This window comes from Triticum dicoccoides, chromosome 3B (genome assembly GCF_002162155.2).
Source record: "Triticum dicoccoides isolate Atlit2015 ecotype Zavitan chromosome 3B, WEW_v2.0, whole genome shotgun sequence".
In the NCBI taxonomy this organism is placed as follows: domain Eukaryota; kingdom Viridiplantae; phylum Streptophyta; class Magnoliopsida; order Poales; family Poaceae; genus Triticum; species Triticum dicoccoides.
This window is the reverse complement of record NC_041385.1, coordinates 619,046,784-619,063,372: the sequence shown is the minus strand read 5'-3', so window position 1 is coordinate 619,063,372 and position 16,589 is coordinate 619,046,784. Positions and strand designations below refer to the sequence as shown.

Sequence of the window (16,589 nt, the reverse complement as noted above, 5' to 3'; positions counted from 1 at the left end):
CAAAATGGTCAGAATAAAAAAAACATGCATACAAGTAGCAGGGCCTCCCAACTTCATGGTGTAACTCCTGCCAATATTATTAAATGAAAACGAGATGCAACTCAGTCAATGAATCAAGTGTCATCTTTCCATTGATCAATTGGATATATATACAAGTTGTAGAGGCGCCTCGAGAGGGCACGACATGGGGAAGAGGTGCCTGTACGGACACAGGCGTCTGTATGGGCAAAGGGACGCGACCATACGGACACATGCGTTCGTACGGCGCTTGGACACTATAGCCTATTTCTAACACTCCCCCTTGTACAACGCCGTCTTGTATAAAGAATCATCGATCTTCGGAAAGTCCATTGTTTATAATTGATCATCTTGTATTACTCCTCCAAAAACCCTGTGGGAAAAATATGAGGAGACTAATGTGTATGATATGCTGCTAAAACTCCTTCAAACCCAGTGGAAAAAATAAGGAGAAAATGATGCAACATATAATGGTTGTTGCCTCTTTCAACTCAACATGAGAAACCCCATAGAGTTCAGACGACAATAATATGTCGTATATACTTTTCCAAAACCCCCGGTGGGGAAAACAGAAAGTATGACATATGATCTCATGTTGATATTACCTCATTAAAAACCTTTAAGAGAACCTGTATAGTAAACTCATGAAGAGAAAAAGAGTATAATATGATGCATTGAACAAGAACAATTTAGGAAGATACTCCCCCTGATTCTTGCATATTCCGAAGTCGTCATATACCAATTCCATGTACACATTCCTGGAATGTAAAAGTTGGTAGAGACTTGGTGAACAAATCAGTTACATGATTTGACTTGCAAGATATGCAATATAGTGATATTGCTTATTATGTAACATGTTTGCATCCGGGCAACACAAGAAACATTATCGTTGAGATAATGGTTGGTGGATGTAGCCATGAGGTCTGTTTCGAAGACTCTTCATGAGAGGGCTACCACACCTAGTAGGAACACTAAGCTTGTCTACGATCTGACATAGTGGGAATCTGATCGATGTATCCAATGATATTGGTGTTCAGATTTCTGTGAAACTGAAAAACGAGGACAAGATATTTGATGCCTTGGAGATATCGAAAGATATTCTTGAGTACCAACCGATTATGTTTGGTGGATCCAATGGCATTAAGGAATGTTGAGTTTCAATATTTCATTTCCATCATCTCTTGGTCTAAATAGATCTTTCTCTACGTTTAGAGAATGAACCACCATGAGAGTTATGGATGTATAAGACTTGTTCACAATGAATCTCTCCAATATATTTTGGATATAGACAACATAGTGTACCAAAATATATGAGTGAAGGTGCTCAAGTTGTAGTAATGAGCGGTATCTTGGTTTTACCCAAATCCTTCATTTAAACTCCGTCGTTTAGATGATTACATGTATCATCATTGCAGGAGTAATCACTGTGTATGACAGACAAACATGGATAACCATCATTGTAGGAGTAATCCTTGTGGAAAGGAACTCACTAAGTCGGTTGTACCAAATGAACCGACAACAATAAGTCATATGGTGACTTACTAATTTTTACACAATGTATGTTGCATTTTGTATTTCGATTCAGAATTGAGATTTCACTGAAAATCAATCATATATGTCTGAATCTAGTGAGCCACATGGATATGTGATCACTACATCTATCAACTGCAGAGATAGATAAATTTGTACTGCCAATGATATAAGTTATCGGAATGAGATTCCGCCTCTGGAGAATAGTTAGGTATCTGCGTAAACCCTTGTGCTACAATACTTGCTCTTTGCTTCACCACCTCGTTGTTCTCAATTCTGTTTCCAGAAGAAAACTGGTGTAGGTATTGCTTATGAATACCTTCCCATTATTGAGCAAGATCATTTCTACCTAGATTATACCCTTTGCTTGAGTTCAATCCGAGTGTTGTTCACACTTTGCCATGGCCATGGTCTTTGGATCTGAATCATTTGAAAGGTTTTTGCAATCTAGTTGAGAAATGTATGTCGACAATTGTAGACTTCCGGTTATATGATTCTTTAGAATCTATATATCAATATATAGTTGATGAAAATATCGTTACCCATGGTGACTGCTTGCGATTTCCCAATGCGATTGAGTCGGGTATTCCGATGTCCCAGTCATTGTGCACTATGACCTATGTTGGTGGAGGTTTCTCGTCCACCGGGTGTATACTACCCATCAGGTGTCTGCCAACGTGAAGTTGACTTGCATTTACTGATTCACAGGCCTTGATATCCTTGCTTGCGGGAAGCTGAATCCTGATGTACTTCTGCCATACATCTCCCCCTGTTGCTTTGAACGGGGAGTGGAGTGGATTTTGTTGGTACCTCCACTCTTTCATGCATACTTTTGCAGGCTTGTAAGATTGTGTGACACCTTTATAGTCAGTAAATGAATCTGACAGGTTATTTGCAATGTGTTGCAAATCTTCTGAACACATGGTTCAGATCTTTGAGTACGTGGACTTGAGGCAGAAATGCGTTGAGCATTCCACTAATTTCCTGGCATTCTGTATGGTACTTGAATTCTCCCCCTAATGCCTGGAAATATCCTCATTGAATCAACATACTGGCCTTGAATAACTCCCCATGTGAGGGTCTTGAGGTATTGACGGTAATATATTTATTCCTCACATAGATTCCAACTATATGTTGAGGGGCCAATGATGTATGTCGGGGTGATGATACCGGTGTGTAACCGAATTACCGCAGATAGGAAATACTTGGTAGATTTCCACGTATCAAAGATAGAGGGGAATAATATTATGCAGTTTGGTCATGAGCGTGTAAAACTGCATGACTCCAACGTAAAGTTGGTAAGTTGCAATTCCAATGTAAAGATAATGCAATGATCTTAACTGTTTGGATAAAGAATTCTACCAAACCATTTTGAGTCTAGACATTAGGACGAATTGTTAAACTTCAATCCGAGGGCCACAGGAAGGCACTCAAGAAGAATTCTGCAATGTTATCCATTCGATTTGCTTGAAATCGATGTCAGGATAATGAGTCAATGGTTTCGTGTGGATAAACCACACTTGAGACCATCATGTAGATGTGTCTTTTAGAACCATGGAACACCTGAATAGTCTAGTCAATGAATGGGAAGAACCACTTACCTCAACTTGATGCATTCAAGGAGTCTAAGTGGTTCAGCATAGACTTTAAGGTGCTTGAGCTTTAAAATTAGCTTCCCTGTGTCACATGTAGTGCACACAAAATTCAAATATTGTTAGATTTAGCATCATAATAATCACAAATTATTGGAATTGCTTTCGGTTTCAACCCAGTGTCTCGATGACCAAGGCGAGTATGCCAAGTTTGTCATATACAAGACATTCTGGAAAACTATCTTGGATGCAACATGTGGTACGGGCTTTGTAGTATGTGTAGTGCAATCTAGATGATACATAGAGAATGTGCTTGCCATATTCATTGCATATCGTAAAGAGAAGTTATTTCTCTTTGTTGTCATCATAAGTTTCGCTATGAAAACTATTTTGACGGATACCTCCATAGTTTAGTGGGGTACGAGTTAAACCTGGAAAGCAATAAAGCATTCTGACATTACTCGAGTACCCACAGGGATAGTAAATATGACTCAAGTTGAGCCAACAAATACCTCATCGCGTCTAGCGATTTTAAAATATCTTGTTTCTCTCAATGAGTGGAAACATTGGACTTCCCTGAGTATATAGAGTTTGTGGTGCATATGTTCACAAGGCACATATCAGCTTTCATCGGATTGACTCCCGTAGAAATCTATATATAGACATGAAGATTCTCAATATGACAATCACTGTCAGATATATAGAATACATACAAATGTATTTGTATTAAAGTGCTGATACAATATATTGTGATATACAATATATGATGACAACAATACTTATGTTGTTGTCACAACATCGTAAATGGAGATTAATTATATTGACCACTCAGGAGATTGAAAGACTATTCATAGTCTCCAAACATGTCGGTTGAGGCATATCAACCATCACATTCTCCGTGCCCATAGGGTCCCATCACAGCTGGTGATGTCGGATTGAAGGTTGAAGTAAGATTCAAACATTTGCCCTTGAGGTTCATTGTATCCCAGGAATTGCTGATACAGAATAACCAGATGCTGAGATCTGAATCTAATGCCTTATGATATATAAGACACAATTTTTCTGTTAGTGTTGTGATCCTGACCAGAGGTGAATCCAGGATTGCACACATTATCCCACGAGACACAAGAGCAATCAAGATGTCCATGGCCCAGATAGGGCGGTGGTGGCCATTGAGGGTGAATGCCTCAAACTCTATAGCCATATGTTACCTCTATGGGTAAACCAGAGATAATTAATTTACAGTCAGTAAATTAAAGACCATCATGGTTAGTGTTGTAATGAACTTAGCAAAATCAAAGGAAATTTCAAGAAGTTGGCTTGAAACCTTAGTGTGAATCTCAAATTGTTAAGTATGGCATGTTGTAGATAATATTCAAAAGAAATTTTGGAGTAGATCTAGCCGTATTAGCGGAGTATAAGATACTCACACTTCGAATGCCTTATGTCATAACTTAATTAAAATGCATGAGAGAGCACATTGGCAATCTTAATGTCGAAATGACAAAATGTAGGCTTTAAAAGTAGTCATTGATAATCTATGTAGGCAGTAGATCTACATCACTGCCTTGTGATCTCAAGCATCAATTTAAAGAAATCACTAAGAATTTTGCATATCAATTCTTGGTCGTATTAAGCCAAAAAGGCTCAAGATGAATTGATTTGTATTTGCAAGAAATTAAAATAAATCTCAATTGCAAATAGTGGATGTATAATTTCAACATGTAGACTCAAATTAAATGAGATGATTTTGTATCAAGTTGCAAGATAATTCAGCAGGGTGAATTAATATTTTACGAGAGAAAATTAATCAATCGCAATGAGATTGTTTTGCGAGAAAAAATATATTTCTCAATCGTAAATCAACATTGTTGTGCGAGAAAACTTAATCTCAATCGTAAAACAGTGTCATTATATCGGTAAAGAACATGTCAGGCATTAACAACCATGTATTTCTGGAATTTTAAAATGCAACGGAAAATGATTTAAATGCAGATCTGGCCTAAACATGACAAATGCTAATAAATAGCAATAGTTGTTTGAGCACTAATCTGCTGAAAAGCTGAAAATACAAGCAATTAAGCAACTAATGCAAATTAAGGAGCTGTCGGTGCCTGGGTGACTCAACCGCATGCAAATAGGCCACGTGGAGCAGCCCAGCCAAGACCAGCCTGGTCTAACTAAATGGATAAGGGAGAGTAGCCAGGAAGCGATGCCCCAGCCGCATGGATCCCAATTCACACGACCAGCACAGGCCCCCACGGCCGGTCGGGCGAGGAGCTTCCGCTGCGCTCTTCCTCGTCGGAGGAGCCGCCGGGGAGGCTGGTGCCAGGCGTGACGCCATTGGAGAGGCTGCTCGCGAACCCGAGCACGGTCGGGCTCCATGTGCCAGCGCGAGCGGAGTGCGTGCTTGAAGACGAGGGCACCGCACGCCAGCAGTATCTCGCTGGCGCCTGAAGGTGTCGGTGCCGACCGCCGCAGGCGCGCGTGGAGACGGGCTGGGCGCCGCCGAGACGTGAGCATTCGTGGCCATTGGTCGCCGCTTCAGTCGGCCGCCGGAAGTTCAGTCGCGCAGGGGCCGAGCCGCGCGCAGCCGCCGCGGATGCCTTAGGCGGTCGTGCCACAGGGCCGCGGGAAGCCGCGCTAGTGGAGCCGCTGCGTCGCGGCCGGCCCGCTGATTCGTCATGTGCTCGAGGCCTCCTTGCTGGTGCATGGCTGAGGGCAGGCGACTGGCGAGAGCCCAAGGTACTAATCATGATAGCGAGCATGTATATACAATATTATATATAGGAAAAGAAGCACCTTAATCATGCAGCAATTAGATCAATTCTTTGGTGTCTGCGTGATGGGCACAGTTAGAATGCTGTCCAGGGTGATTGATTTGCCCTTCGGACTTGTTCTTGTTGATCTTGTGCCGTCACCGATTATTTTTCTTCTCCTTCTATCCAAAAATTTCTTCCGGTTCCTGTTTCCGCAGAGATCAATCGATCTGGACATGCTCACAAGCGATTCCTTATGCATAATTGAGAATCAGTTATTAGATCACAGGAAGACAGAATTATATAGATCTCCTGATCGATGAAGTTCTCCTATGTAGGGATGTATCCATGCCGATGCGGAGCGGACGCGAGAGCCGCTTGTGGGGATAACGACAGGCCCGATGTCATCGCTCCGGAGGGCCGGCCAGGGGCATGGCCTGGAGCGCCGCCGATCTGCATGATGCAAGACGAGGGCCGCGTCGACCACCAGGGAGCAGCGCTGAAGGAGTGGTCGTCGCCGTTGCTGCTCTTTGCGTCGTCTCCGGCCTTGTTCTCCGTGTCGCGCCGTGAGGCCGATAGGATCGCTCCGCCGGGAGCGTGCTGATAACGTATTAAATGAAAACGAGATGCAACTCAGTCAATGAATCAAGTGTCATCTTTCCATTGATCAATTGGATATATATACAAGTTGTAGAGGCGCCTCGAGGGGGCACCGACATGGGGAAGAGGCGTCTGTACGGACCACAGGCGTCTGTACGGGCAAAGGGACGCGACCATAAAGACACATGTGTTCGTACGGCGCTTGGACACTATAGCCTATTTCTAACAAATATAACATGTAATATTTCTATCCAGCATCAACCATCACAATTTAAAGTAAAGAGCCAATAAGACAACTTCAAAACATGGCAACACCGTGAAATCGAATAAATTTAATACATCACCCAACACCCTTCCAGTTCTCGGTCATACCACGAGAAGTAATTTAATACATCATCCAACACCCTTCCAGTTCTCGGTCATACCACGAGAAGTCAAATATATCGGATGACGGATCGACTAGTCTCCTACTGCTCCTTCCCTTTCAAATTACTCGTCGTGGTTTTAGTTTAAATTAACCACGACAAGTAATTTGGAACGGAGGGAGTACTTGTCAAACAGCTGACTCGGCGACGAAGATAAATGGTTCAGTGCAATAGGACGCAATATTCTTCAACAGGTCAAAAATGTTGCTCCACTTTCTAACATCTACTCCAAGGAGAAGCTGAACTGAATTCCACTCTTTCCATGATCATGTTCATGTTTCTTCAAGATATGGCAGTAATTTAACTGGAACAATGAAGCCCAATAGCATGGATTAGTCAACCAACAAACACTAAGGATTGCATAGTGAAAGATTGGGGTCTGAAAACATACCTCCATCCGGAAAAGTGAGGTTGGAAAGACAATGCCAACACCAGCAGAGCTTCTGAATGTGCGCCGAAACTCAGGGAATGAGAAATTCTTAAACTCACCCTCAGACAACTTGGCAAGATTTCCAGCACAAAGAAATGCATGACCATGTATTCCATTCTCTCTGAACAGCTCTAGGGGCAAATCAAAGGAGAGATCAGCAAATGCAGAAACAGCGAGATCGCCTCCCAAGTAATCCCTCCCTGTAGAGGCAGCAGCGTCGACCGTAACAGACTCGCCTGGGACAGATCTCCGTGGTTCGGATGGGCCAACTCCTCTTGTTTTGAAACCCAACAGAGATGATATCACACCAAGGCTGCATACAGGGGAAGAAAGACCTCCAAGGTAAAATCTATCAGGGACAGGTGAAGACAATTCCATAAATCGTCTGCCCAAAGGTAGAATCACCCCTGCTGATATGCCAGCATTAAGGGCAGCATTGCAAAAACCGAATGGAACAGCGCCGCGAACATCAAACTCCTGCAGCAAAGAAAACAGTGATGTTTGGTGAGAAAATATTCACAAGGCATACTTCTATCTGGAAACTCATTTGACAAAATTACAAACTTTTAGGTTTCCATCCTTTTTGGATGCTTCCTTCTGCCTCATCCTATTTAGAAGATACTATCTATAACAAAGCCTTGAGGCAAGGGTATTGTGCCAACAGGCATGGTCCTCATAGAGTCATAGTGGATAGCACGAGTCAAGGAGGTGATATGCAGGTGTCAAGTTGATTGGTCTGAGTTGGAGCACAAGCGCTCTTTGCTACCCATATTCAAATGTGCTGTACCATTGCATTACAAGGATTGGTTCCACTACTTCCACACCTATCACAACCGTACAATTCATATGGCTTTGATTAAGGTTGGCCATAAGGCCGCCAACTTTCTCTGGAACTTCGAATAAGGTGATATTCGCCTTTATGATGAAAAATAGTTATGGCGCACCAACCGAAGGGCCACGACCCGAAACCAACAAAACAGAATGAGAGAAATGACCAAGACTGTTGTGGACCTTGATTCGCAATGGATAACTACTGTGCTGAAGATAGCCACCATGGCTACAGGTGACTGGGTAAACATAGCTTGAAACTAGAATAACTTTGAGCAAATAGATTGTCGGTTATTGCCTGTCTCAAACGTAGATAAATACAGGCCACCTTTATATAGTGGATGATCAGGCCCTTGACCTCTCGTAAGCCCTAATAGGACAATAAAATTAGACTCATTATATCTTTCCTTATTAAACTGAACCCTTTCCTAATCCTATTAGGTCTCCTCCTTTCCGGTCCAAGTCCTTGAGAAACATGTGACCATCGCCTGCAATACAAGCACCTGGCCTTCTTTCTGGCGAGCCAGTCATAATGAAACTGGTGCTTCTTTGATGAACTGTACTAACATCCACAGCAGAGACACCAACAGTGAACTCTTAACAGAGATATAAAGAATCGAAGAACCTACACCCCAGGTGTAGCTCTTAATTATATACAGCTTTCATGACAATACTCACCAATTATTATAAATAATCTCATGGACAAAAGGGTAAGTGGGCAATCCGTATGGTAAGCAGAACAGAGTGATGCAAGTTTTGGATGTTCACCACTCATGTGAAAAGAACAAAAGGAGCTCCTACCAAGAAAATCTCAAATCACATTGTGCATGATAAACAGAACTCATCAATAAACAGTGAGCACTACCAACAAATGAGCAATAATTCTTCTATATCCTAACAAGGATAGTAATTAATTATCTTCACAAATCGAAAACAAAACTTGCCACGTGAACTGGGTCACGTAGTCAGACCAAATATCTCCAAACACACGTATTGGTGACGAAAAAAATGGCAATAATTTAGGTACCTAAAATTCTAATACATAATTTTCATAACCTATATATCCATTGATTTCTAATGCATTACTCAACACAAGTTATCCATGATAAATCAAAAAGATGAACTGAACACTGATTTATCCAGCCGTGAGTAGATACCAGAAACCTCAAATACTTCTAATTGCTGCATACTAACACTGGTAAGGTTATTTGAAGCCAGTCATGAAACCATGATCAATTGCAGTATATTCTACATTTCCACTGACAAACAGAATTTATTAAAAACAAAGAGAACAGATGTTACTTGCATTAAATACTGGGGTCTTCCACAGTCACTCTTTTGTACATCCATCTTCCTATGGTTTCACAGGGAATTACTTATTCATTGTGGTAAGGGTCTCCATCACTCTTGGATTATTCGATCTAACAGTATATTCTAATGAAATGGTAATGCTGGTACAAAGTATAAAGCACATTCCTGGATTTGCCGCGTTACTTAGTGAAAAAAACGCTTAAGTGTGCGCTTAGGTGATATAATCGTTAGGCAGTGGCAAAACACACAATTAACACCTAGGCTTCTTTTTACTTGATTTACTTCACAGGTTACTTAAGAGTGCAGCTAATACAAAGCAGATAAACAGTAGGTAGAGAATGTTAGACATATTAAAAAGGGCAACCCGGTGCACATTGCTCCCGCTTGCGCAGGGTCCGGGGAAGGGTCCGACCACTTTGGGTCTTTTGTAGGCAGCCTTTTCCTGCATTTCTGCAGGAGGCTGTTTCCAGGGCTCGAACCCGTCACCTCATGGTCACAAGGCAACAGCTTTACCGCTGCGCCAAGGCTCCCCTTCAATGTTTGACATATTAGAAAGCAAAAATGCAATGAGGGTAAAGTAGGCATAAATTTTGCATCAAAGATTAACCACGAGAAGTTGGTTGCATAAGAACCTGGCGGAAGAATCTTAGTCCATTTTTCCATAGACCACCAACTTGAGAAGTTGAGACAAATGCATATCCTTTTGTTGGCCGGAATTCCGAATCTCTTTTATCTATTTTATATGCATAACTCAGTGCAGAAAGCAGATTATGTCCTAACTGCCTCCTTATGGATTCTGATGCCATTTGAGAGGGATCAGTTAAGGTACGCCATGCCAGATCATAAGACAAGTTATGGTGCCAGGTTGAAAGCAAACCAAACTTAAGGCCAAGAAGACGCTCCTTGTATGATGAAAACTTCAGCCAATCTTCGGAAAGGATTGATGCCCGAGCCGTCAAAGGTGTTGGTATTGATTTCAATCTTGGCAGGTACACTCCAATGTCTATCTTTGATGACTGATCCCAACCATATTCCCCTGAAACATCCCACATGTCCCCATAACCAAATAGGTTCTTCAACATGAACCATCCTTCAACTGGCCATGATATTACCTGAATATAATATAAGCATCATTCCCGGAAACATTTCAGATACTGAATGCAGTTAAAAAAGAAGGCATGTATTACTCAAGACCTCCAATGCAATCTTCTGCTCTTATGTTGTTAACACTAAGCGTATACTAGACATTAGAATGACGTCACATAACAAACCAATTTACCTATTTTACCCAAATAATAAGATGTTTGCATGGTTCTGTTTTCTGACTAGAATGGCGTCACATAATACGGTGTGTTTACTATGCTGTAGGTCAACCGTCAAAATATATGTTTCCTTATCGACAATCGTTAAGTGGTTTTCTTGGATAAGAGATGGTTCACAGTTGTATGCTTCACCCAAGATAATAAAATGGTAACCAATTGAGTGTTCTCAAATAGTGATGATGAAGAATTGAGTATCGCCACACCACCAAATGGTTGTGTCTGATAATCTATACAAATCCTACATAATTATTACGATAAATAGATGTATTCATTCAAGAGGGCGTATGCTAACTTAGGTGATAAACGAACGCACCAAAGCAACCAAAGTAAGACTCCAAGCATTAAAATTTTCCTTTTCATACAATGAATAACAGCACATGACTACTGAATAGTGTTACCTCTAATCCTACCAACAGTCGGGTAATGTAGCTAAAAAGTGGCCACTTTGAGCATCCTTGGTTAAGAACATGCCAGCAATGCAATGCAATAATTAAACTGCACACATAGTAGCAGTAACGAATCCAAACTAATTCAGCACCACTTCATCTGATCAACACATCACTAACGGAAGAAATAACAAACTGAAGGCACTTGCGTTGCAAATTTACAGAGATCTTCACCTCTTTCTTGGGGAAGAAGAAGATGCCACGATTGTAGGGTCTGGCCGCCTCCACGACTTGGATGGTGACGTTCGCAGTACCGGGGAACTCGGGCGGGCCGGCGTCGAGGGTGATGGAGACGGAGTCGAACACGTCGAGGCGGCGCAGCAGCGCGTTGGCATGGCTGGAGGCGCGCACCAGGCCCTGCACGGTGCCGGCAGAGCGGAGCAGGTCGGCGACCTCCGCCTCGATGAGGGAGCCGCGGGTCTTGAAATTACCCCTGATGATGACGTCGTGGACGCGGATGCCGACGGGCTCGGCGTGCAGGCGACGGAAGACGGCCTTCACCTTCTCCTTGTACGCCGCCGGCCCGTCCAGCTCCTCTGCAACGTCCTCCTCCTCGTCGAGGTCGGCCCCATTGTCCTCGCCACGGTCAGGTTGGTCGGGAGCCTTGCGGGGCTCGTCCGAAGGCTCGTGGGGAGCAGGGTTCGGGGCTTGCTCGGCGGTGGAATCCGCGGCGATCGCCATGGCTGGGGTTTCGGGCGAAAAGTGGAAATGGAATCTCGCAAGGTGTGGCGAGGGTTTAGAAGCCTATGTGTCTACTGGGCTTGGTCAATCTATTCGTGGGCCTCTATTGATACTTACTCGGCCTTAAACTGGCGAACAAAGTTAGCTTCCCTCAAAAAAAAAAAAAACTCGATCGTGTTAGCAATGGTCCTCAAGCTCACGAGAGAAAAAAAAGTATGGTTCTAAACTTTTTTCATGGTAATGCGTGTCTCATTCAGACGAGGGATATTGGTCAGGTCAAATGCATCAAGGACGGAGCAGACCAGCTCTTGGTGAAGGACGAGGAGATTAAGCATATATGGCGGGAGTACTTCGACAAGCTGTTTAATGGAGAGAATGAGAGTTCTACCATTGAACTGAACGACTCCTTTGATGAGACCAACATGCGTTTTGTGCGGCGTATCCCGGAGTCTGAGGTCAAGGAGACTTTAAAAAAGATGAAAGGGGGCAAGGTGATGGACCCTGATTGTATCCCCATTGAGGTGTGGAAAGGCCTCGGGGACATAGCGATAGTATGACTAACCAAACTTTTCAACCTCATTTTTTGGGCAAACAAGATGCCCGAAGAATGGAGACGGAGTATATTAGTACCAATCTTTAAGAACAAGGGGGGTGTTCAGAATTATACTAATTACCGTGTAATTAAGCTGATGAGCCATACAATGAACCTATGGGAGAGAGTCATTGAGCACCGCTTAAGAAGAATGACAAGCATGACCAAAAATCAGTTTGGTTTCATGCCTGGGAGGTCGATCATGAAAGCCATTTTCTTGGTACGATAACTTATGAAGAGATACATGGAGCAAAAGAAGGACTTGCATATGGTGTTCATTGACTTGGAGAAGGCCTATGATAAGATACCGCAGAATGTCATGTGGTGGGCCTTGGAGAAACACAAAGTCCCAGCAAAGTACATTACCCTCATGAAGGACATGTACGATAATGTTGTGACAAGTGTTCGAACAAGTGATGTCGACACTGATGACTTCCCGATTAAGATAGGACTGCACTAGGGGTCAGCTATGAGCCCTTATCTTTTTGCCTTGGTGATGGATGAGGTCACAAGGGATATACAAGGAGATATCCCATGGTGTATGCTCTTTGCGGATGATGTGGTGCTAGTTGACGATAGTTGGGAGGGGGTAAATAGGAAGTTAGAGTTATGGAGACAAACTTTGGAATCGAAAGGGTTTAGGCTTAGTAGGACTAAAACCGAGTACATGATGTGCGGTTTCAGTACTACTAGGTGTGAGGAGGAGGAGGAGGTTAGCCTCGATGGGCAGGTGGTACCTCAGAAGGACACCTTTCGATATTTGGGGTCAATGCTGCAGGAGAATGGGGGTATTGATGAAGATGTGAACCATTGAATCAAAGACGGATGGATGATGTGGAGCCAAGCTTCTAGCATTCTCTGTGACAAGAGAGTGTCACAAAAGCTAAAAGGCAAGTTCTACAGGACGGTTGTTTGACCCGCAATGTTGTATGGCGCTGAATGTTGTGACATGTTCAACAATTAGGTGTGACGGAGATGCGTATGTTGAGATGGATGTGTGGCCACACGAGGAAGGATAGAGCCCGGAATGATGATATGCGAGATAGAGTTGGGGTAGCACCAATTGAAGAGAAGCTTGTCCAACATCGTCTGAGATAGTTTGGGCATATTCAGCGCAGGCCTCCAGAAGCTTCAGTGCATAGCGGACGGCTAAAGCGTGCGAAGAATGCCAAGAGAGGTCAGGGTAGACCAAATCTGACATGGGAGGAGTCCGTTAAGAGAGACATGAAGGATTGGAGTATCACCAGAGAACTAGCTATGGACAGGGGTGCGTGGTAGCTTGTTATCCATGTGCCAGATCCATGAGTGGTCGCGAGATCTTATGGGTCTCACCTCTAGCCTACCCTAACTTGTTTGGGACAAAAGGCTTTGTTGTTGTTGTTGTTGTTGTTGTTGTTGTTGTTGTTGTTGTTGTTGTTGTTGTTGTTGTTGTTGTTGTTGTTGTTGTTGTTGTTGTTGTTGTTTGTAATACGTGTCTCATTCATATCACGGAATACAAAGTACAAGTCATGTAAATACCTACATGACAAAACTAAAAAGATAGCAGGACATCGCTGGAATTAACACCAACTCCCATCACCTGCCCCCGGCACCACCATAGCAGCCACCGACGGAAAAAAATGACGGATCACCTCCTCACCCGAGCTCAACGCGGCTCCATCGCTAATAAGAAGTTTTGCGGACCTCCAAGGTGGCTCACCAAAAGTAAATCCATTACCGTTGAACGAATCAGACCGGGGCAACACCCAGGACACACCGTCGAACTCTAGATCTGGCACCCCACCACGACTAAGACGTCGAAGGAGGAAACCATACCTGCCATCCATCAACCACGAATCCAACACACGTTCCGTCTTCCAGACGTTGTCGATGCATACCACAATCTACATCCACTCCTGGACTATCTCCCAAGCTCCAAACCGGTGTTGGAGCAGACGTCGTCGCAATGACGAAGTCCGAGGACACTGGTCCACCACTAGGATGATGCCGCGCCACACCATCCTTGCTTGAACAGACTAATTTCCAAATCCATCCCAAACCATAGGACCGATTGCCTCGTTGGGGACAGATCTGAATCTTCTTTATTCAGCGCCGCCATCGCCGCCTCCGAAGTGAAGACGGCGAATGGCTGAAAAACCAAAGCTACTAGGGCCTAACCTAAAGCTACATGATCCGCACGCTTAGATCTGGCAACCCCCTCACCATTGATACGTCTCCAACGTATCTATAATTTATGAAGTATTCATGCCATGTTTACAATAATTTTATATGGATTTGGTATGATTTGCATGGAACTAATCCGGACTGACGTTGTTTCCAGCAAAACTACCGTGGTGTTGTTTTTTGTGCAGAAATGAAAGTTCTCCAAACACCGCGTAACTTTTTGTGGATTTTTATGGACCAGAAGACTACCAATGGGCTAGAGCAGCACCTAGGGGGTGCCCCGAGGGGGGCACAACCTACCAGGATGGGCCTGGGCCCCCAGGCGCGCCCTGGTGGGTTGTTCCCACCTCAGTGGCCTCCCGCACCACCTCTTCGCCCTATAAATTCTCAAATATTCCAAAAACCCTCAGGGTTAACCTAGATCAGAAGTTTGATACGTCTCCAACATATCTATAATTTTTGATTGTTCCATGCTATTATATTACCTGTTTTGGATGTTTATGGGCTTTATTTTATACATTATTATCATTTTTAGGACTAACCTACTAACCGGAGGCCCAGCCCATATTGCTGTTTTTTTGCCTATTTCAGTATTTCGAAGAAAAGGAATATCAAATGGAGTCCAAACGGAATGAAACCTTCGGGAGCGTGATTTTTGGAACGAACGTGATCCAGAGGACGTGGAGTGCAAGTCAAGAAACAATCGGAGCCTCCACAAGATAGGAGCCCCCCCCCCCTGTTGGGCGCGCCCCCTGTCTCGTGGCCCCCTCGGGCATCCACCGATGTACTTCTTCCTCCTATATAAGTCTACGTACCACGAAAACATCCAGGAGCCACCTGAAGAAATATTTCCGCCACCGTAACATTCTGTATCCGCGAGATCCCATCTTGGAGCTGTTGCTGGTGTTCTGCCGGAGGGGGAATCCACCACGAAGGGCTTCTACATCAACATCCTTGCCCCTCCAATGAGTTGTGAGTAGTTTACCACAGACATACGGGTCCATAGTTATTAGCTAGATGGCTTCTTCTCTCTTTTTGGATCTCAATACAATGTTCTTCCCCTCTCTTGTGAAGAACTATTCGATGTAATCTCTTTTTGCGGTGTGTTTGTCAAGATCCGATGAATTGTGGGTTTATGATCAGATTTATCTATGGATAATAATTGAATCTTCTCTGAATTCTTTTATATGATTGAGTTATCTTTGCAAGTCTCTTCGAATTATCGATTTGGTTTGGCCTACTAGATTGATCTTTCTTGCCGTGGGAGAAGTGCTTAGCTTTGGGTTCAATCTTGCGGTGTTCTTACCCAGTGACAGAAAGGGTTGCAAGACACATATTGTATTGTTGCCATCGAGGATAACAAGATGGGGTTTATATCATATTGCTTGAGTTTATCCCTCTACATCATGTCATCTTGCTTAATGCGTTACTCTGTTCTTATGAACTTAATACTCTAGATGCATGCTGGATAGCGGTCGATGTGTGGAGTAATAGTAGTAGATGCAGGCAGGAGTCGGTCTACTTGTTGCGGACGTGATGCCTATATACATGATCATGCCTAGATAACGTCATAATTATTCGCTTTTCTATCAATTGCTTGACAGTAATTTGTTCACCCACCGTAAAACTTATGCTCTCGAGAGAAGCCTCTAGTGAAACCTATGGCCCCCGGGTCTATCTCTTAACATATTTGCTTCCAATCTACTTTTATTTGCATCTTTATTTTCTGCATCTATATTATAAAATACCAAAAATATATTTATCTTATCATACTATCTCTATCAGATCTCACTTTCGCAAGTGGTCGTGAAGGGATTGACAACCCCTTTATTGCGTTGGTTGCGAGTTCTTTGTTTGTTTGTGTAGGTTCGTGGGACTTGTTGAGGAGCCTC

At 43.3% G+C, this 16,589-nt stretch overlaps 1 protein-coding gene and 1 long non-coding RNA gene across 2 annotated transcripts; one reads left to right on the top strand and one right to left on the bottom strand.

Annotated features, from left to right (window-relative positions):
- The first annotated feature begins 5,244 nt into the window (after positions 1-5,244).
- LOC119281672 lies at positions 5,245-6,540 on the top strand. The gene is made up of 2 exons (XR_005138505.1): positions 5,245-5,885; positions 6,238-6,540. It is a non-coding gene; the product is annotated as an uncharacterized LOC119281672 (long non-coding RNA).
- A 278-nt stretch (positions 6,541-6,818) lies between these two features.
- On the bottom strand, positions 6,819-11,951 carry LOC119281671 (SAM50-like protein SPAC17C9.06). Its single transcript, XM_037562139.1, has 4 exons — positions 11,436-11,951; positions 10,126-10,605; positions 7,316-7,831; positions 6,819-7,228 (listed from the first exon to the last, which is right to left on the bottom strand). The coding sequence occupies exons 1-4, from the start codon at positions 11,940-11,942 to the stop codon at positions 7,148-7,150; spliced, it is 1,584 nt and encodes a 527-aa protein (XP_037418036.1). The 5' UTR covers positions 11,943-11,951; the 3' UTR covers positions 6,819-7,147.
- Between the last annotated feature and the right edge of the window lie 4,638 nt (positions 11,952-16,589).

Coding starts and splice junctions, on each gene's coding strand:
- LOC119281671 (XM_037562139.1), bottom strand. CDS start 11,942: ATGGCGATCGCCGCGGATTCCACCGCCGAGCAAGCCCCGAACCCTGCT. Junction 7,832..10,125: donor GACTAAGATTCTTCCGCCAG/GTTCTTATGCAA, acceptor TCTTTGCTGCAG/GAGTTTGATGTTCGCGGCGC. Junction 7,229..7,315: donor CCTCACTTTTCCGGATGGAG/GTATGTTTTCAG, acceptor TCATTGTTCCAG/TTAAATTACTGCCATATCTT.